General features: G+C 39.8%; 1 protein-coding gene across 6 annotated transcripts in view; it reads left to right on the forward strand.

The window, feature by feature from the left end:
- The window catches only part of LOC138753571 (neuronal PAS domain-containing protein 3), a 1,142,342-nt gene that overhangs the window by 285,484 nt on the left and 841,344 nt on the right, over positions 1–15,514 (forward strand). For all 6 annotated transcript variants that reach the window (XM_069916739.1, XM_069916738.1, XM_069916740.1 and 3 more), the window contains one exon: positions 15,227–15,471. In XM_069916739.1, coding sequence (XP_069772840.1) covers positions 15,227–15,471 — 245 coding nt within the window. The remainder of the gene's footprint in view (positions 1–15,226; positions 15,472–15,514) is intronic.

Below are 15,514 nucleotides of genomic sequence, written 5' to 3' on the forward strand. Positions count from 1 at the left end.
ATCTCTCTCAACTTTGGTTTTCCTGAGCAAATAATCCAGGAAAGCCTCTTCATAACCAATTTTTTCAAACTCAGGAGGAAACCTCTTGAATTTCTCATGCACCCCACCAATTATATCCTTCCTATAATATTGTGACCAGAAATGCTTAGAGTCTTCTTGTACATAACACAATTTCAGATTGAACTTCCTGCTCTGATGTTCTGTGCCTCATCCAGGGAAGACTATAGTATTTATGCTTTCTTATCCACAATGTGTGTCTGTTCTACGATCTTGAGAAATTATTGGACATCCTTGAATAGGAACATGAGAATACTTCATCTCCTCAAGCTTGCTCAGCATTCAATATGACCCTGGCTGATCTGCCCCAAGCCTGATCTCTTCTTCTATGCCTACTCTTCGTAGCCCTTCAAGCTTTGAAAGTGTATTTACCTCATCTTTAAATACTTCCAATTATTTATCCAGCATAACCCTTTAGGGCATAGAGTTGCGGAGATTTGCCACCTTCTCCAAGAAGTTCCTTGTTTCTTTTTTGCTATTTGTAATAGGGGCTCTGATAACTCAGTGGTTAGAGCACTGGGCTTGTAAACTAGGGGGTCGCGAGTTCGTTTTGTGATGGGTGCTGGACAAAGTGACGACTCTCTGTTTTCCCTATGGTGGACAAAGTATGTTACATTATAAATGTAGTATTACGTGACAATAATGGAACCTTTATCTTTAGGACAACTTTCTCATCCTAGGATTTAGCACAGTAAATATTTTTTGGACTGCCTCTAAATAAGAGAACTAGAACTGAGCATTGTACTACATTTATAGCCTCACCAATAGGCAATTATAAAAATACTTTCCTTGTTGTAAACGTAAACACTCTTGTAATACAGTAGAAGTCCAAAAATCTGGACTGCTTGGTGAATGGGTTGGTCCAGATAGTTAGATTTTCCAGATTCTCGGGCAGTAATTTTAAATTCATGATTAGGGAGGAATAATGTAAATTTTGATGGTTTATTCATGAGCAAATACACCATCCAGCATTTATCAAAACAAGATATTTTTAAGAAAAATAAAGTCAACATTTGTTGCCTCTGTGTATCTGTGACATTTACGCATGCACACGTGCACACAAAAGCCTGCTAAATTTTTAAAGTTTGAGAGTTTTTGAAAAGTTCAGGTTCTCAGGTAGTCCGAATTTCTGGCATCTGGAATTTTGGACTTCTACTGTAGATGACATTATGTGTCTTCCTCCAGGTTATTGATATGGTTCAACTTTCTCAATGAATATATCTAATCAGGATAAATTGTTCAATTATCTGCCACTAATCATTTATTGACTTATCCCTGAGCCTAATTACTCAACCACTCCAGACATGGTAGAGGTGTCCAAAACGCATCAGCATAGGTTTATGATGAAATAAAGAGGATCTGATTGTAATTGTCCTAATTTAAGTCAAATATGTATGTTCACCCTCAAATTGTACCTAGAATTCTACCATGTTGTGATTGCAGCTCCCTAGGTAGGGATCCTTAACAACAACATCTTTTATTAATTCTGCCCCATTGTGCATGACTAATTTTAAAAAAGCCTTTGCCAGGTAGTTCTGTGACATACTATTCCAAGAATCAATTCCTGATACACTCCACAAATTCCTCTTCCAGGATACTCTTTCTAGTAGCCTTTACCCCCTCAACATCTCAAGGAAGATGCTGCTGCACATTCCTAAATAGTGAGGAGGTGTTCTGGGTCCAGGATACGTTGTCTGTTATATGCACATCAAAGAACCTTGCCCTCTTAACTCTCTGCACGACAGAGCCATTGATATGCAGTGGAGAGTGGTCGACCTTTATCCTCCTGAAGTCCACAGTCCAGTCATCTCCTTTGTTGTGTACATATTGAGACTCAAGTTGTTGCTCTCATAATCTCCTCCCTGTGCGATTTGAACTGAATTTGTCAGTGCAGTCATGAGCCAGCAATGTGAACGATTTGATGGTAGGCAACTTGGTTCAGGTCCAATGTCACGAGAAGGTTGGATTTGATGAGTTCCATTAGCAGTCGCTCAAAGCACTTCATGATGGTTGAGATCAGTGCCACTGGGCAGTAATCATTTAATTCAGTTACAGTTGTTCTCCTGGACACTAGGATGATAGTGACAGCCTTGAATCCTGTGGGGTCAGTGGAGTTGTTAAAGTTGACTATTCGGACTTCAGTCATCTGGGCTGCATAGACCTTCAGCTCTTAACCAGGTATGTGTCTGGTCCTGCTGCATTGTGTGGATTCATCCTGAATAGGATCCTCCTCACCTCAGCTGCAGCTAAGCAGGGTGCCCGTCCTTCAGGAGGAGAGAAGGCTTTCTTATGTGTCATATTGCTTTTCTCATCAAACCACACATGGAAGGTATTCAACCTGCCAGAAAGGGAGGCATCATCGTCACTGACACACAGGTTTAATTTATCATTAGTTATGGTGATATTATGCTGACTGGGCAGTAGTCTGTTCCATTTTTTTTCCTAATTTACAACTTGCATTAGTATGGTGTTATATACCTAAGGTGTCGCATTTACCACATCTTCAGTCTAGTAATCTTTTGACACCATGCTTGTAGCTATAGAGTAACTTCTGCTATTTCTTTTCTTGTATTGTTTATGAATAATTTTTTTAATGGATTTATTTTATGAAGGGTTTCAAACTATTCACCTTTAATTATGCTAGAGCCTTTACGTTTCCTCTTATTGCATAGCATCTCCACACACACACACGCATATGCATGCACGTACTCACACACATACTTTTGCCTCTTTTGTAGTCTGGCAAAAGTAACTAATTTAGTTAAAAAAAATGTCTTCTATCTCCATATCTAGGTTACCATTCTGTGTTCTAATAGGCCCTACCATTTCCTTTTTAATCCACTTCTTTTTATGTATAGTTTAATCAAGACCACGCCATTGCTTACCTCTCTATAAAGTAATTACCTGAGCCCAGTGAAACTATGATTGTAAACTAATTGAATTAACTTAAACTATAGAAGGATATTAAATGAATTAACTTAAAAGACAATAAATACATAAGAGTCTCTTTTAAGTTAATTGATCACCTGCAACAAATAAGAATTTCAAGCACAAGAATATTGTTCAATGTGTATGACAATAAACTCATTTATTATTATTGACATTATCATGATGTGCAAGGAGGCAAACAACTTGGGTCTGTGTCATGTCCCGGAGAGTGATGGGGGTAACATATGTGGGAAATTAATCTGAAAGAGGGAAAGGTAGTTGGAACATTGAGGGATTAGTGAGGCCATTAAAGTGGGAGGAAGGGATGTCATAATACACTGCTTAAGGGTTCAGAATCAGATTGGGAAGGTGTGATGAATAAATTGGTTTGTGATTGGTTTAGATCATTTCATCAGAAACTATTGTTATGAACATGTCACAAAATTTGTAGTTTTGCAGCAGCATCATGGGCAAATATTGCTATAAGTTACATTTCAGAATAAATACATTAGTGCAAAAGAAGAAAAAGTGAGGTAGTGTTTAGTTCATTGTTCATTCAGAAATCTGACAGCAGAGGGGAAGGTCATGTTTTTATGCCACTGGGTGTTTGTCTTCAGGCTCCCCTACATCTTTACCGATGGTAGCTGTGATGGTGAGGGTCCATGAGGATAGAGGCTGCTTTCTTAAGACACCACTTCTTGTAGAATTCCTCAATGGAGTGAAGACTAATACCCATGACTGAGTTCATAACTCTAGTTATTTTCCTGTCCTGTGCAATGGCATCTCCATACCAGACAGTGATGAAACTGGACAGAATGCTCTCCATGGTCCATCTGTAGAAATTTGCAAGACTTCAGTGACATACCAAATCTCCTCAAACTCCTCACAAATTATAGCCACTGGTGAACCTTCTTCAAGACTGCATCAACATGGAGGCCCCAGGTTAGATCTTCAGAGATGTTGACACCCGGGAATTTGAAGTTCTTAACCCTTTCCACTGCTGACCCTTCAATAAGGTCTGTTTTGTGTTCTCCTGATTTTCCCCTACTGAAATTCAGAATTAACTCCTTAGTTTTGCTAACATTGAGTGCAAGGTCATTGTTGTGGTACAACTCAACTAGTTGATCTATCTCTCCCCTGTACGCTTCCTCATTACCATTTGTGATTCTGCCATTGGCCATGGTGTCATTCGCAAATTAGGAATTATGATCAGGTTATATTGGTTGGCGTCAAAGTGGGTAAGGTATGACTTTCTATTCCGCAGGTTGCACCCAGTGAGGATTAGTTACAGCGTGTCCTCCATGATCATTCTCAACATTAGGGAATCACAAGTCTCTGTACTCTCCACCCTATTTTACTTCCTGTACCCCCTTGACTGTGTTTAACTGCTTCAACTCCAATACCACCACTCCAGGCAGGATCTCTAAAAATGATGTCACAGTTCTGAAAAGAAGTAGAAGGACCTTCAGCTTAGTGCCAGGCCACCAATCACTTTCTCAATGTCAGCTTGAGTTCTAGAAGAGGGGACCTCACTTTCTGGTCTGCGTCAATGGTAATGGTGCAGCACGTTATGTGCTGGCCATAATTGGCGCCTACACCACCTGCCTGGTAACTTTACAAACTTCCCTTGTCTCATTTCCAGTTCTTTCAAAGTGGTTTCAACCCAAAATGATAACACTGTTTTCGTTCTCACGTATGTGGCCTTTCACCATTTTCAGTTTTACTTGAGACAATTGATATCTTCCTTTAACTTTATTCTCCCCTATTTTTCAGAATTTACCCAGTAGTTTTTTTTATTTCTCCATGATGTTAAACTGACTGGTCTGGAATCAGTCAATTCCCTGAACCTTTTTGAATTATCTGGCACTATCAAAGGAACTTTTTGGTTCTTTAACACCATATTTGTTATCTGTAGACCTTTCACACTTGCAAGTGATCCCAGGAATCAAATGCCAAATGGCCTTTAAAGTGGTAAGTGTAAAAGCAAAATCAGCTCAAGCTGGCGATTGATGGCCTCGACCCCTAGTACAATCCCTGGTGTCTGCAGATTAAAATGAAGATATAAACTTTGCCATGGGAAAGTCACAGTGTGGGAAAGAGAGAGAGAGGAAATAAATAGCAATAAACAGCATTAAATAGCAATAGCTGTCAATTTTTAAACAGTGTGGTGGCAAAATTGGTAGCATCATAGAGCACAGTTTATAAAGAGAGTGGGATAAAAGCAATGGAGGACCTAACTTCCCAGAATGCCATGCGGCAGAGAAACCCCTCCATGAATGCAGCTGGGCAGACAACCCTTTCTCTGCCACATGGCATTCTGGGAGAGCAGGTTCACCACCATTTTCTAACTTCTAATCTCTCCATTATCCACTTTGATGAAGAATAACACTAAGTATTTGTTTAGAAGCATGTACATGATAACAATGTCAACATTCAGGTTTCCATTTTGGTCTTTAAAGGATCTGTTCTTTCCATTGTTCTGTTTTTTTTGATTTCGCATATCGTTTTTTTCACGTACCCATTTGCCTCCCTAGTTTCTCTTTCAATTTTACCACTGTACTTCCTATATTCTTCTAGTCTGTGCAGTATTCAACTTCATGTGTGTGATAAGTTTCACCTTTTTGCTTTACTTTGTCCCACAAGCTCCTCAAAAATTAAGAATTCCATATTTGTGAACCTTACCTTTTTCCTTATTGGGAGCATATGTACTTTGTGGGCCCATGAACCCTAACATTTGATAAATGGAATCAGTAAAATAGTCATATTTTATGACCTGAACAGCTTGTAAAGGCATGGTGGGCTGAAATGCCTATCTACAAAGAACATAACTCTTATGCTATATTACTATGAAGATTTCCTATTTCTGTAATGTTGATTTACCTTCGTGTTGTTAACTCAAACTTATTAATGATCTCCCTCCTTTTTTGTCAGAATTTTCTTGAATGTACTTTGAGAATTATGTATCCTCAATTCCTTTTACACTCTTTTACACTCTTTCTGAACCAGAATATTTCAAGGTATGGATGCTAGAAAGGGAAGTTGGAATAGTTAACAATTTATTGGCAGTGGGTTTAATGAGTCAACTTTCAAAGATTCAATGATCTAGAAGAACAAGAAGGTATGAAATTAATGAGAGTATTAAATCAGAGCTAGAGCTTGACTTGTCTACCTACTGATTACATTTAAGGTGGCAGCAATCTTTTGTTTTTAAAAAGCATTCATCATTAGAATTATATACTTAAGACAGAATTTATGAAAAAAGGAATGATGTTACCAAGGTTATACCATTTACAATAATGAAGCATGGATCCAAGAAAATGTACTAGTTTACAGCAGCTCAGGCAAAGCTACAAAAGCAATTGATTGGTCTTGGCATTTAGTCTTATATCAGCTGTGTCATCCATGGCTTCAATGGAGAGAACACTAATCTAAAGTGACATATGTGTCCTGATGAGCTAATCTTTCTTTGATGAAAGTAATTAATCCATTCTTAAATGATCATTTGCAGCCATTTCAACCACTTTAATTGATAATTTTTCTCAATAGTTCAATATGCTTAAACAAGTAAATAGAAATCGAGTGTCAAATACAAAAGTTGTTTCACCTTGATGGTACCACAGTTTATTTCTTGCAGTTTAGTTTACAATCACTAAAGTAATTTCTGAGAGATTAATGTTAAAATAACTATTAATGCAACTATTTATGGACTCTATGGATAAAATTAAGGTCAGAAACCATTTCACAACTCGGAACTTCCAACATTCAATGTTGGGAACAAATTGTATTTTGCTTCCCAGGATTTATTGTGTTCCATGGCTTTTATTGTTTACATATTATTGACACTTTTTTCCCTGATGCATTACTGAAAAAAATCCAAATATGAAACAAAATTAATAAAATACTTCAGGTGAAAATATGTCAATAATGGAATATTGTATGAATAGAATGTTTTATTCATGTGTACAATTAATAAATATTTGCTAAATAGAGCACATGCACACAAACATTCTCTGAGTGCACACACTCGCACAAAATGGAGTATGAGCGCACGCGCACGTACGCATGCATGCACACATACACACACACACACACACACACACACACACACACACACACACACACACACGCGCACAAATGTGTGCTTCGTGACTTCTTTTGTGCGCACACACACAGGCTGTGAGGGAACACTGATTTGCCTTCTGAAATAGGATTGCATTGAATCAAAAGGATGAAATTCCAGGAGTTCAATATATAGGTACTCGTTCACATATGTCATGAAGAGTATATTTCTACCCAAGCATCTGTAGCAGTTATTTAAGAATTATGTACTTTGTTAACATTGCATTTTTATGGTCCCATTTTGAAAAACCATTCAAAAGATAAATGACATTACACACTTCTTAATTGCAGTTTTGATGGAATTTAAATTTATTGAACTGAAGTCTAATGATTTTAATCCATACACTATATGTGAGCATTTTTAAGGAATGCATTCAATATATTAAATAGTCATGATACATTTCAACCTCAGTTGAATGATTCAAGATGCCTTTATTGTCAAGTAATAGTACAGAACATTTAATATTATATGAAATGCCCTCTGCCTGCTATAACCAGGGAGTTGCCATTAGTGTCGCCCAGAGATCCTTACAGTACGAGAGAAAGAGTAGTAAAGGAAAGTCCCTTTAGAGTCACTGAGTGTCCATGGGTTTGCCTCCAGAGCTCCCACATCCTCTGCAGTTGCAGACTCTGTTTGATTCATCAGCAAGATGATCTCTAGAACCAAACCTCTGAGACAACCAGGAAGTCTTCAGCATCTGATGTCCTTCAGGAGCCCTTCTTGCCCTCAGCATCCTCTAAAATCCCGGCTCCGATGCCTGGTTCCCATGAGCTGGTCTCCAGCAGCCCACAGCCCGTGTAGATTCCCCGACCGCAACTTACCCACAGTCTGTGTGGATCCCTTCGCGCTGAGCCCCTATGTATGAACTTAGCAGAGCCTAAAATGATTTTTCAATCTTAAATTCAGTGCAGATTATTTTCCTTTGTATAGTAGGGACCTTATTTTAATGGATTAAACAGAAGAGATTAGAAATTTCATTTATTTTCATTTTTGTTTAGATATTTGATGTAAATTTAATAGACAAATAAAGCTGTATTAACTGAAGACTTTTTTTTCATGAACATTATACCACAGACTCTTATTGTAAGTGACCAAAAATATTGATGACAAAATTTTAGAATAATTTTATAACTGGTCACAACAGCAAATTGTAAAATAATCATGTTAATAAGAGATGTAAAATTTGAAAGAATATTTCTCTTTGAAATTTGTATTTAGAATTGTGAAGAATGTTATTTCAAATATTCCGAACATGGGAAAACTATCACAGGTTCTATAAAGACAATAAACTGTGTATTTTTTAGGTCCTTAATTATACTTTATAATCATAATTGGGTCAACCTTTTATGTATATCTATTAAAACCAGGATATTTATATTTAAAAGGATTATACAGAAAAGATTAAATAAAACTTGTATTTAATTAATTTCACAACTTCTTGTTCTGAAATTCTGCTTATTTAACCTCCTTTTTCAAATGTAAAAAAATAAACCATAGCCTTATTTTAAAAACATTAGATTTTCAGGAAAAAATTTGAATAGCGGATGTATTGAAATTCTTGCTTTAGTCAACAAAATGGAACATTAAACGAGCACTTATCTGTGTGAAGTTTGAGCAATGGGAGTTGGTGAGTCAGCGTGAGATTGCATGCGCAGCCATTCTTTTACAGTCCAGAGGGGAGAAGCCACTGAACTTAAATGTGCTAAACTAAACGAACCAACCATAACACGAACCTGTGACTGGGCATATTTATTGCAACCAAAACATCTTTATCCATAAACAAGAAAAAAGAGGGGATGGAGAGCTGGGCATGTTGACTCTTCAACTTCCATTGCTCGAATAATAATCATCAAACTTCGCACAGGTAAGTGCTCGTTTAACTCTTGATTATTCTACACAATGTACGTTGGTTCGCCAACATTAGAGTTTGTAGCTCAGTGGTTTATCCCCTTCGGGTTGTCCGACAGACCATAATCAGTTCAATGGGTCCCCCTTTTGCAGCCTTATTCAATCCGCCACGTGTAGGATGGAAGCCGTGAAATGCTGCCCCACAAATATTTTGATCAGGGGGTGGTTCATCATCTCATGGTCAGAGTCCTGGAGCATCAAGAAAGCAGCCAGTGCACTCTTTGCTGTATTCACCACATTGTAGCTGGCCCCCTGCTCATAGAACATACCGGTTAGAAAACTTAGTACGCCTCTGATAGAGGCTGACTGTTCATTCAGTCCGATTTGTGCACAGCACTTTTTCCATTTCCCCACATAGGAAGCATACTGTTTCTGAGTAGAATTTCTCCAAGATGCCCGCAGGATGTCCAGAGTTCTGGGCTGCAGAGTGTTTATGTCCATCCTCGCTCTCCGATCCCGCAACCTAACAGATTTAAGTGCAACAGTAGATGAGATATCTTTGACGCCGGTTGGATTAGCAGACCTTTGCTTTTTGTGAATAACAACAGACTCCTCACCATAAGCCTAAGGAGTTCGGGGAACCAACATTGGGAAGGCCAGTTAGGCACTACCAGGAATCCCGAGGCACTGTCTTCCTGTATCTTATTCAGGCATTTCGCCACCAATGTGAATGGGGAGATCGCATAAAAGTTATATTTTGACCAGTCTAGGGTAATGGCGTCAATGGCTTCCGCTTGGGAATCCGGCAGCCAGGACACGAACCTCAGAACCTGGGCATTAAGCCTGGATGCAAACAAATCTATCTTCAGCTTGCCAAAGGTATCTGCTAGCCATTTAAAATATTTCTTACCCAGAGTCTCCTCAGTGCTATCATTAAATTTTCTGGACATCAGGTCCGCCTGTACGTTGATCCGACCCACAGGTAGGCAGCAGTAACCCAAATGGGGTCTCAATGGCTAACTTGTTACAGGAATGAGATTTGTGACCTCCCATATTATTGAGGTAGGCCACAGCTGAAGTGTTATCCAACCTTAGCAGTACATGAATGTCAGCTTCCCTCGCACAGAAAGACTTTAGTGCTAGAAACGCCACTAGCTTCTCCAAATAATTGATGCCTGATTTAGAGGCCTCTCTGAGTTCTATGTCCATTCATCTCCCTCCACTAGAGACCTTAGATTCGTGGCTCCCCAACCTTCGCCACTGGCATCTGACCTGATCTATCCTCACGTAAGTCCATGAGATATAATCGATCCACCATGTCAGGTTGGATCTGGCCTCACTTATTAGCCTTATGAGCCTTAAGAGCTGATATTTTGTCCCTTTTCAGGAACTTAAAATTTAGTGGGCCGTATTGTACTGCCAGTAAAGCCACCACCAGTTTCCCAATCAACCTGGCCACCTTTCTTATGGAGGAACGATGCTCTATCATGGGCCCTCTGCAGGCTGCCCTAATCTCTGCCACTTTATCCTCTGGCAGGGTAACTTTCATGGCTTCTGTATCAATAACGAAGCTGAGGAATTTTAACCTCTTAGTTGGCACCAATGCTGATTCCTGGGATGTATAAGAAACCCTGCATGGCTTAGTAATCTTGAGGTGGTTGCTACTGCCCTTTATGTGTCCTCGAACAATCTGCCCATGATAAGAGTATCGTCTAGGTAACCCATTACCATGTGCCCCTCTTTCCTGAGCCTAGCAAACACTAGCTTCAATAACTTGGTAAATGCCCTGGGTGCCGAGCTCAGCCCATTCAGAAAAGCCTTATACTGCCATTGCTTTCCTTTCCAGGAAAATTTCTAGAACTTCCTATACTGTGAGCAGATCGCGACCGAATATAATATATCTTGCAAATCTATCAAGGCTTTACATAACATCGGCAACACAGAATATATTTTATCCATTTTAAAATGCCTGTACAAGACATATTCATTAAGATCTGATAGATCCAGTATCACTCTAGTGCCGCCACTTCTTTTGGGTCATGTGAAAATGTTTGATACAAACTCATGTTTTTCATGGCTACAGCAATCAATAACGTTTTTCCTTTTTAACGCCATGATCTTGGCATGTACAGCCTCCGTCAGTTGTGGTCTGCTTGTATATGTACTTATTGGAGGGGTTTTCTGTGGATCAAATTCAGTTTTATACCCCTTCACTGTGTGCCGAATAGAAGCATCAGTGGTAATATTGCACCATCTATCATAGAATGGTGTTAATCGACCACCAATCTTTAAAGCCATGTAATTATCAAGAGTACTCAACTATAATTACATAGCGTTCACTTCCTCAACCGCCTGGTGCATTTTGGGCCCACCTCCTTGAAGCACTTTGAGTGAGAAAATTCTGCTGCCGCTGTCTCCACGGAAGGCATTGCCCTAAAAAAAGACCTGCTGGCTGTTACTGCTTGGAGGGGAAAATCGCCTTGGATAACCTGCTTAAATTCCCCTGCATACCTGCGATGGGGTGAAACATAACAGTTTCTCTTGCCTATGTTTCTCTGACCATGTCAGCCGCTGCCTTCTGCTGCTCATTCAAATCTTTCACCTGTTTGCTGAGATTGTCACCAAATAGAAATTTTGTTACAGGGTTAGGTGGTTTGCACAAATGAGCATTTCTTATATTTAGGTCGGGCTTGGTCAGCTCCTTCCTGAAGGCATTCAGTTCATAGTTGGCATGGGATAACAGCCCTAGAGTGTCTTGTTGGGTCTCCATTAAATCATGTGAGAGCGTTTGTGCGATTGCAGTGAATCCTTTAACCAATGACACCTGTAGTCTTTGCATTTTCATGTCTTTTGCCCATTTTGTGGGATTTACCTTAGGCACCTCCAACAGAGGTCAGTTATCAGGGCAGGGGTACTTCTTGATGCATTCTTCTAGTACAGTCTCCTGAAAAGCATTCGATACAAGTTATTGATCCTGTAACATCATCCTCTAGTGGCTGGCCGAAACCCCTCGGTACTGCAATCTTCGTGGCAGTAGCCGGTATATTCTCCTCCTGGCTGGCCTGAGCAGTGTATGGGGATTTGGGTGACTTGGCCTCCATTACCGCTCCTTCCTCATCTTCCCACACATAATCATAAATGTCCTCCCACTGCTCTGATGGTGTAGGAAACTTACTCAGCATGCTGTCACCAGTTCCTCCAATTTGTCCAGATGACATAATTTTGTTGCTGGTATAGGCCTCTACTCTCTTGCAGGCCTTACTCTCAGACTTCGATCGAATGAGTGCCCATCGTGCATAGACCACGCCCTTCTGGCTTTATTTGGTGGTTATTCTTGCCTTTCGAGTGGGTGGCTTCGCTATGCAATGAGTTATGTATGACACAGATTCTACCTGATGGTGGGGTACTCCCCTTCGCTGCCACTCGATATACTGAGGTCCAATTGTCTCATGCAGCTCACCTCTTGCAGCGGCATAACGGTATCACTGCTTGCTTTTTGAGACCCCAACTTCCACAAAGCCAGGTTGGTTAAGCCAGCCTTGGGCCCCACCTTCAACAAAGGTAGGCCACTGCCACCTGATCCCACCTCAATGGAGGTAGATCGGCCTTGCTGTTCCTCAGCTGGGACACGGCAGGCCCACTGGATTTTTGGCACTAAAAAAAGCACTATGGTGGCTCTTTTTGGAGGTCTTCCTCCTCGGGGTCTTGCTATCTGCCTCTCCCCCAGCTCCTCATTGGGACCCGGGAACCTCCCACCGGTTGTCCTGGACGTTTTCCAGTACACCTCCGCCTCAGGAGGGCTATATCAGGGCTTCCCCTCATCAGGACCTGGGAACCTCCCACCATCAATCCCAGAATTATTTCCACTTCCCTCCTTCTCCGAAGGGCTCATTAGGGGGTTGTTTTGGGTAAACTTATACCTCTCATTTTGTTCATTTTAGATTGGTCACAGTGTTTGGGCTACCGAAAGAAAATAGACACATACACCGAGAGCAGTTCAGTTTATACAAATGTTTATTACAAATTCAAAAGCTGATTTCAAACTACAATATGCAAGCCCTTCCCAACTATACTTATCAACGCCTAGACTGGTCCCAACTGCCGAAGCGAGGCAACGACTGCACACTTGTAGTAGGTTGTCAGGGTGCCGGTAGCAGCTTCTCCACCTCCCCCGACCGGGACGTTGGCTGGACTTCAGAAGTTCTTCTTCTTGCTGAGAGGTGTTGCCACCTCTCGGAGAGTCTCAAACTTCAGCAGCTGGACCATGGCTTATATTACCCAAAAACTGCTTACCCAAGCACCTATTCCCAGAACAGCAAGAAAGATAAGTGAGCAAACTAGCATGCTAGGCTTCTATCGAATAACATAATTTTCAGCTTATCACTTTGAATACAATGGTTTATTTTGCATCAAGTGACCAAAACAAGCAGGAAGATTAAATGTTCTTGGTACACAGATGTCCTTTCGTCAGATAACAGCATCTCTGGCCCCTCGGTGGAATTTAGCTTATGTCTGCTGATTCTAAAAAACAAGCAGGTTCTCAGCCTTGCAGAAGCAAAGGCTGCAAAAGTAAAAAACAAGGTTAGAATCTTCCATTACAGGTGTTTGATTCGATTTGTGTGGATTGCACTCCTGTGATCTCCCTCAGGGCTCTGCTCCTGCAAGCACATTATTTTTGCACGTTTTTGGGGTCGCTCTACTATGAATCCCCACTGATTCAGCACTCTTTTGCTTCTGCGCCAAAATACCCATGCAGTTCCTCGCAAGTCAATAGATGTAATGGCTGCGCATGCGTGGATTGGGATCTCATGTTGGTGAACCAATGTACATTGCAAAGAATAATAAATGAATAAATTTGTTCAATATGAATTAAAAGTGACTTGAGGATTAAATGCCCTTTAGTTCCTTTTTGATCAAGTTCAAATTCATTGTCATCTGATTGCACAAAGACATCTTGTTGAAACATTGTTCTCAAGTCCTCGGTGCAAAGCATGCGGCCACACAACCAGACACAACACATACAGACAAACAATACATATGCAGGACAACTATACATATAAATAAATAGATAGATAAATAGACATTGTTTAGTAAATATTCAAGTGTCAGATGGTTAGTGTGAGCAGTTCCTTTGGTCATTCATTCTCAATGACCCTGGGAAGAAGCTGTTTCTCAGCTTGGGGGTACTGCCTCTGATACTCCTGTACCTCTTTCTAGTTGAAAGATGCTGTGTGCAGGGTGGTAGGGGTCCTCAACGATTTAATGATTTTGTGTGTCCTCTTCAGACAACAATCAATTTACATATAAATCAACTACTAATAAAGTACAGGCAGTGTCCAGGTTACGAATGTCTGACTTACAGATAATTCATACTTATGAACAGACGACATACGACTTCAGCGAATCGTCGGCTCAAGGAATGAGAACACCGTCTGTTATTTTAAGTTGGATCATGGTTATTTACCCCTGTAGCCATGCCTGCAAAGTGTAAAACCGATGCAAGAAAAGCTCTGTACAAACCTCGCTTCTTAGTCAAGAAATTTGACTAAAATAACGCTAAATAAGATCTGTATGTACCTGTTCCAACTTACCTGCAAATTCAACTTAAAGAGAGACTTAGGAATTGATTTCATTCATAACCCGGAAACTGCCTGTAATAGTGAAAATTGTGTAATGAACAGAAAATCCACCAGTATGACTGATGTATCACAAATCTATCCTTAATTAAGTAAGTGGGCTATTATACAACAACCAAAAAGAAAATTATTTTCCTATGGGTTCTAAACCTGTGTACTCTTTTAAGTTAATCAATGCTTCAAAGTATTTATTTTTCTATGTGTTAAAATATAATCTAAAATTGATCCTTTGTTATGCAGTTTCCTCAGAATTGGCATGATCTTTAAGGAGGTTAACTGAAAACATTGGTGAGAAGCCAATTCATTTTTTTTCTGGCAATTTGTAATTCTTCCAAGTTCCAGTCAAAGGTGTCCCTTTCCTAAGATTAGGAAAATGCAACATTTAGAATTATAGGTTAAAATTATAGGTCCTCGAAATCTTATATGTATTTTGTGTAATCTTTTGTAGATTTATACACATTTTTCTCCTTTTGTCTAGAAAGGTATTTTCTCCTGAAATATCTTTGGATTTGGAGAATAGTTCTCAATTTAAAAATGATCAGATAATGTGTAATGATGTTTTAAAAGCTATAATTTTTATTTCAATCATCAACAATCTTGCTTCTGTTGCATTAAATGATTTACGTTCTTCTTTTAGTTTACAAGCCTTGCGGAAGGAGAAATCTCGAGATGCAGCTCGATCTCGTCGTGGAAAAGAAAACTTTGAGTTCTACGAGCTGGCAAAATTACTGCCACTTCCAGCAGCCATCACAAGCCAACTGGATAAGGCATCAATAATTCGTCTTACCATTAGTTATCTGAAAATGAGGGACTTTGCAAACCTAGGAGACCCACCCTGGAATTTAAGAATGGAAGGACCCCCACCTAATACATCTGTGAAAGGTATGAAATTAATTTAGATTAGAATAATATTATTGACATATAC

The sequence above is a fragment of the Narcine bancroftii genome, chromosome 2 (genome assembly GCF_036971445.1).
Source record: "Narcine bancroftii isolate sNarBan1 chromosome 2, sNarBan1.hap1, whole genome shotgun sequence".
NCBI classification, from domain to species: Eukaryota; Metazoa; Chordata; class Chondrichthyes; order Torpediniformes; family Narcinidae; genus Narcine; species Narcine bancroftii.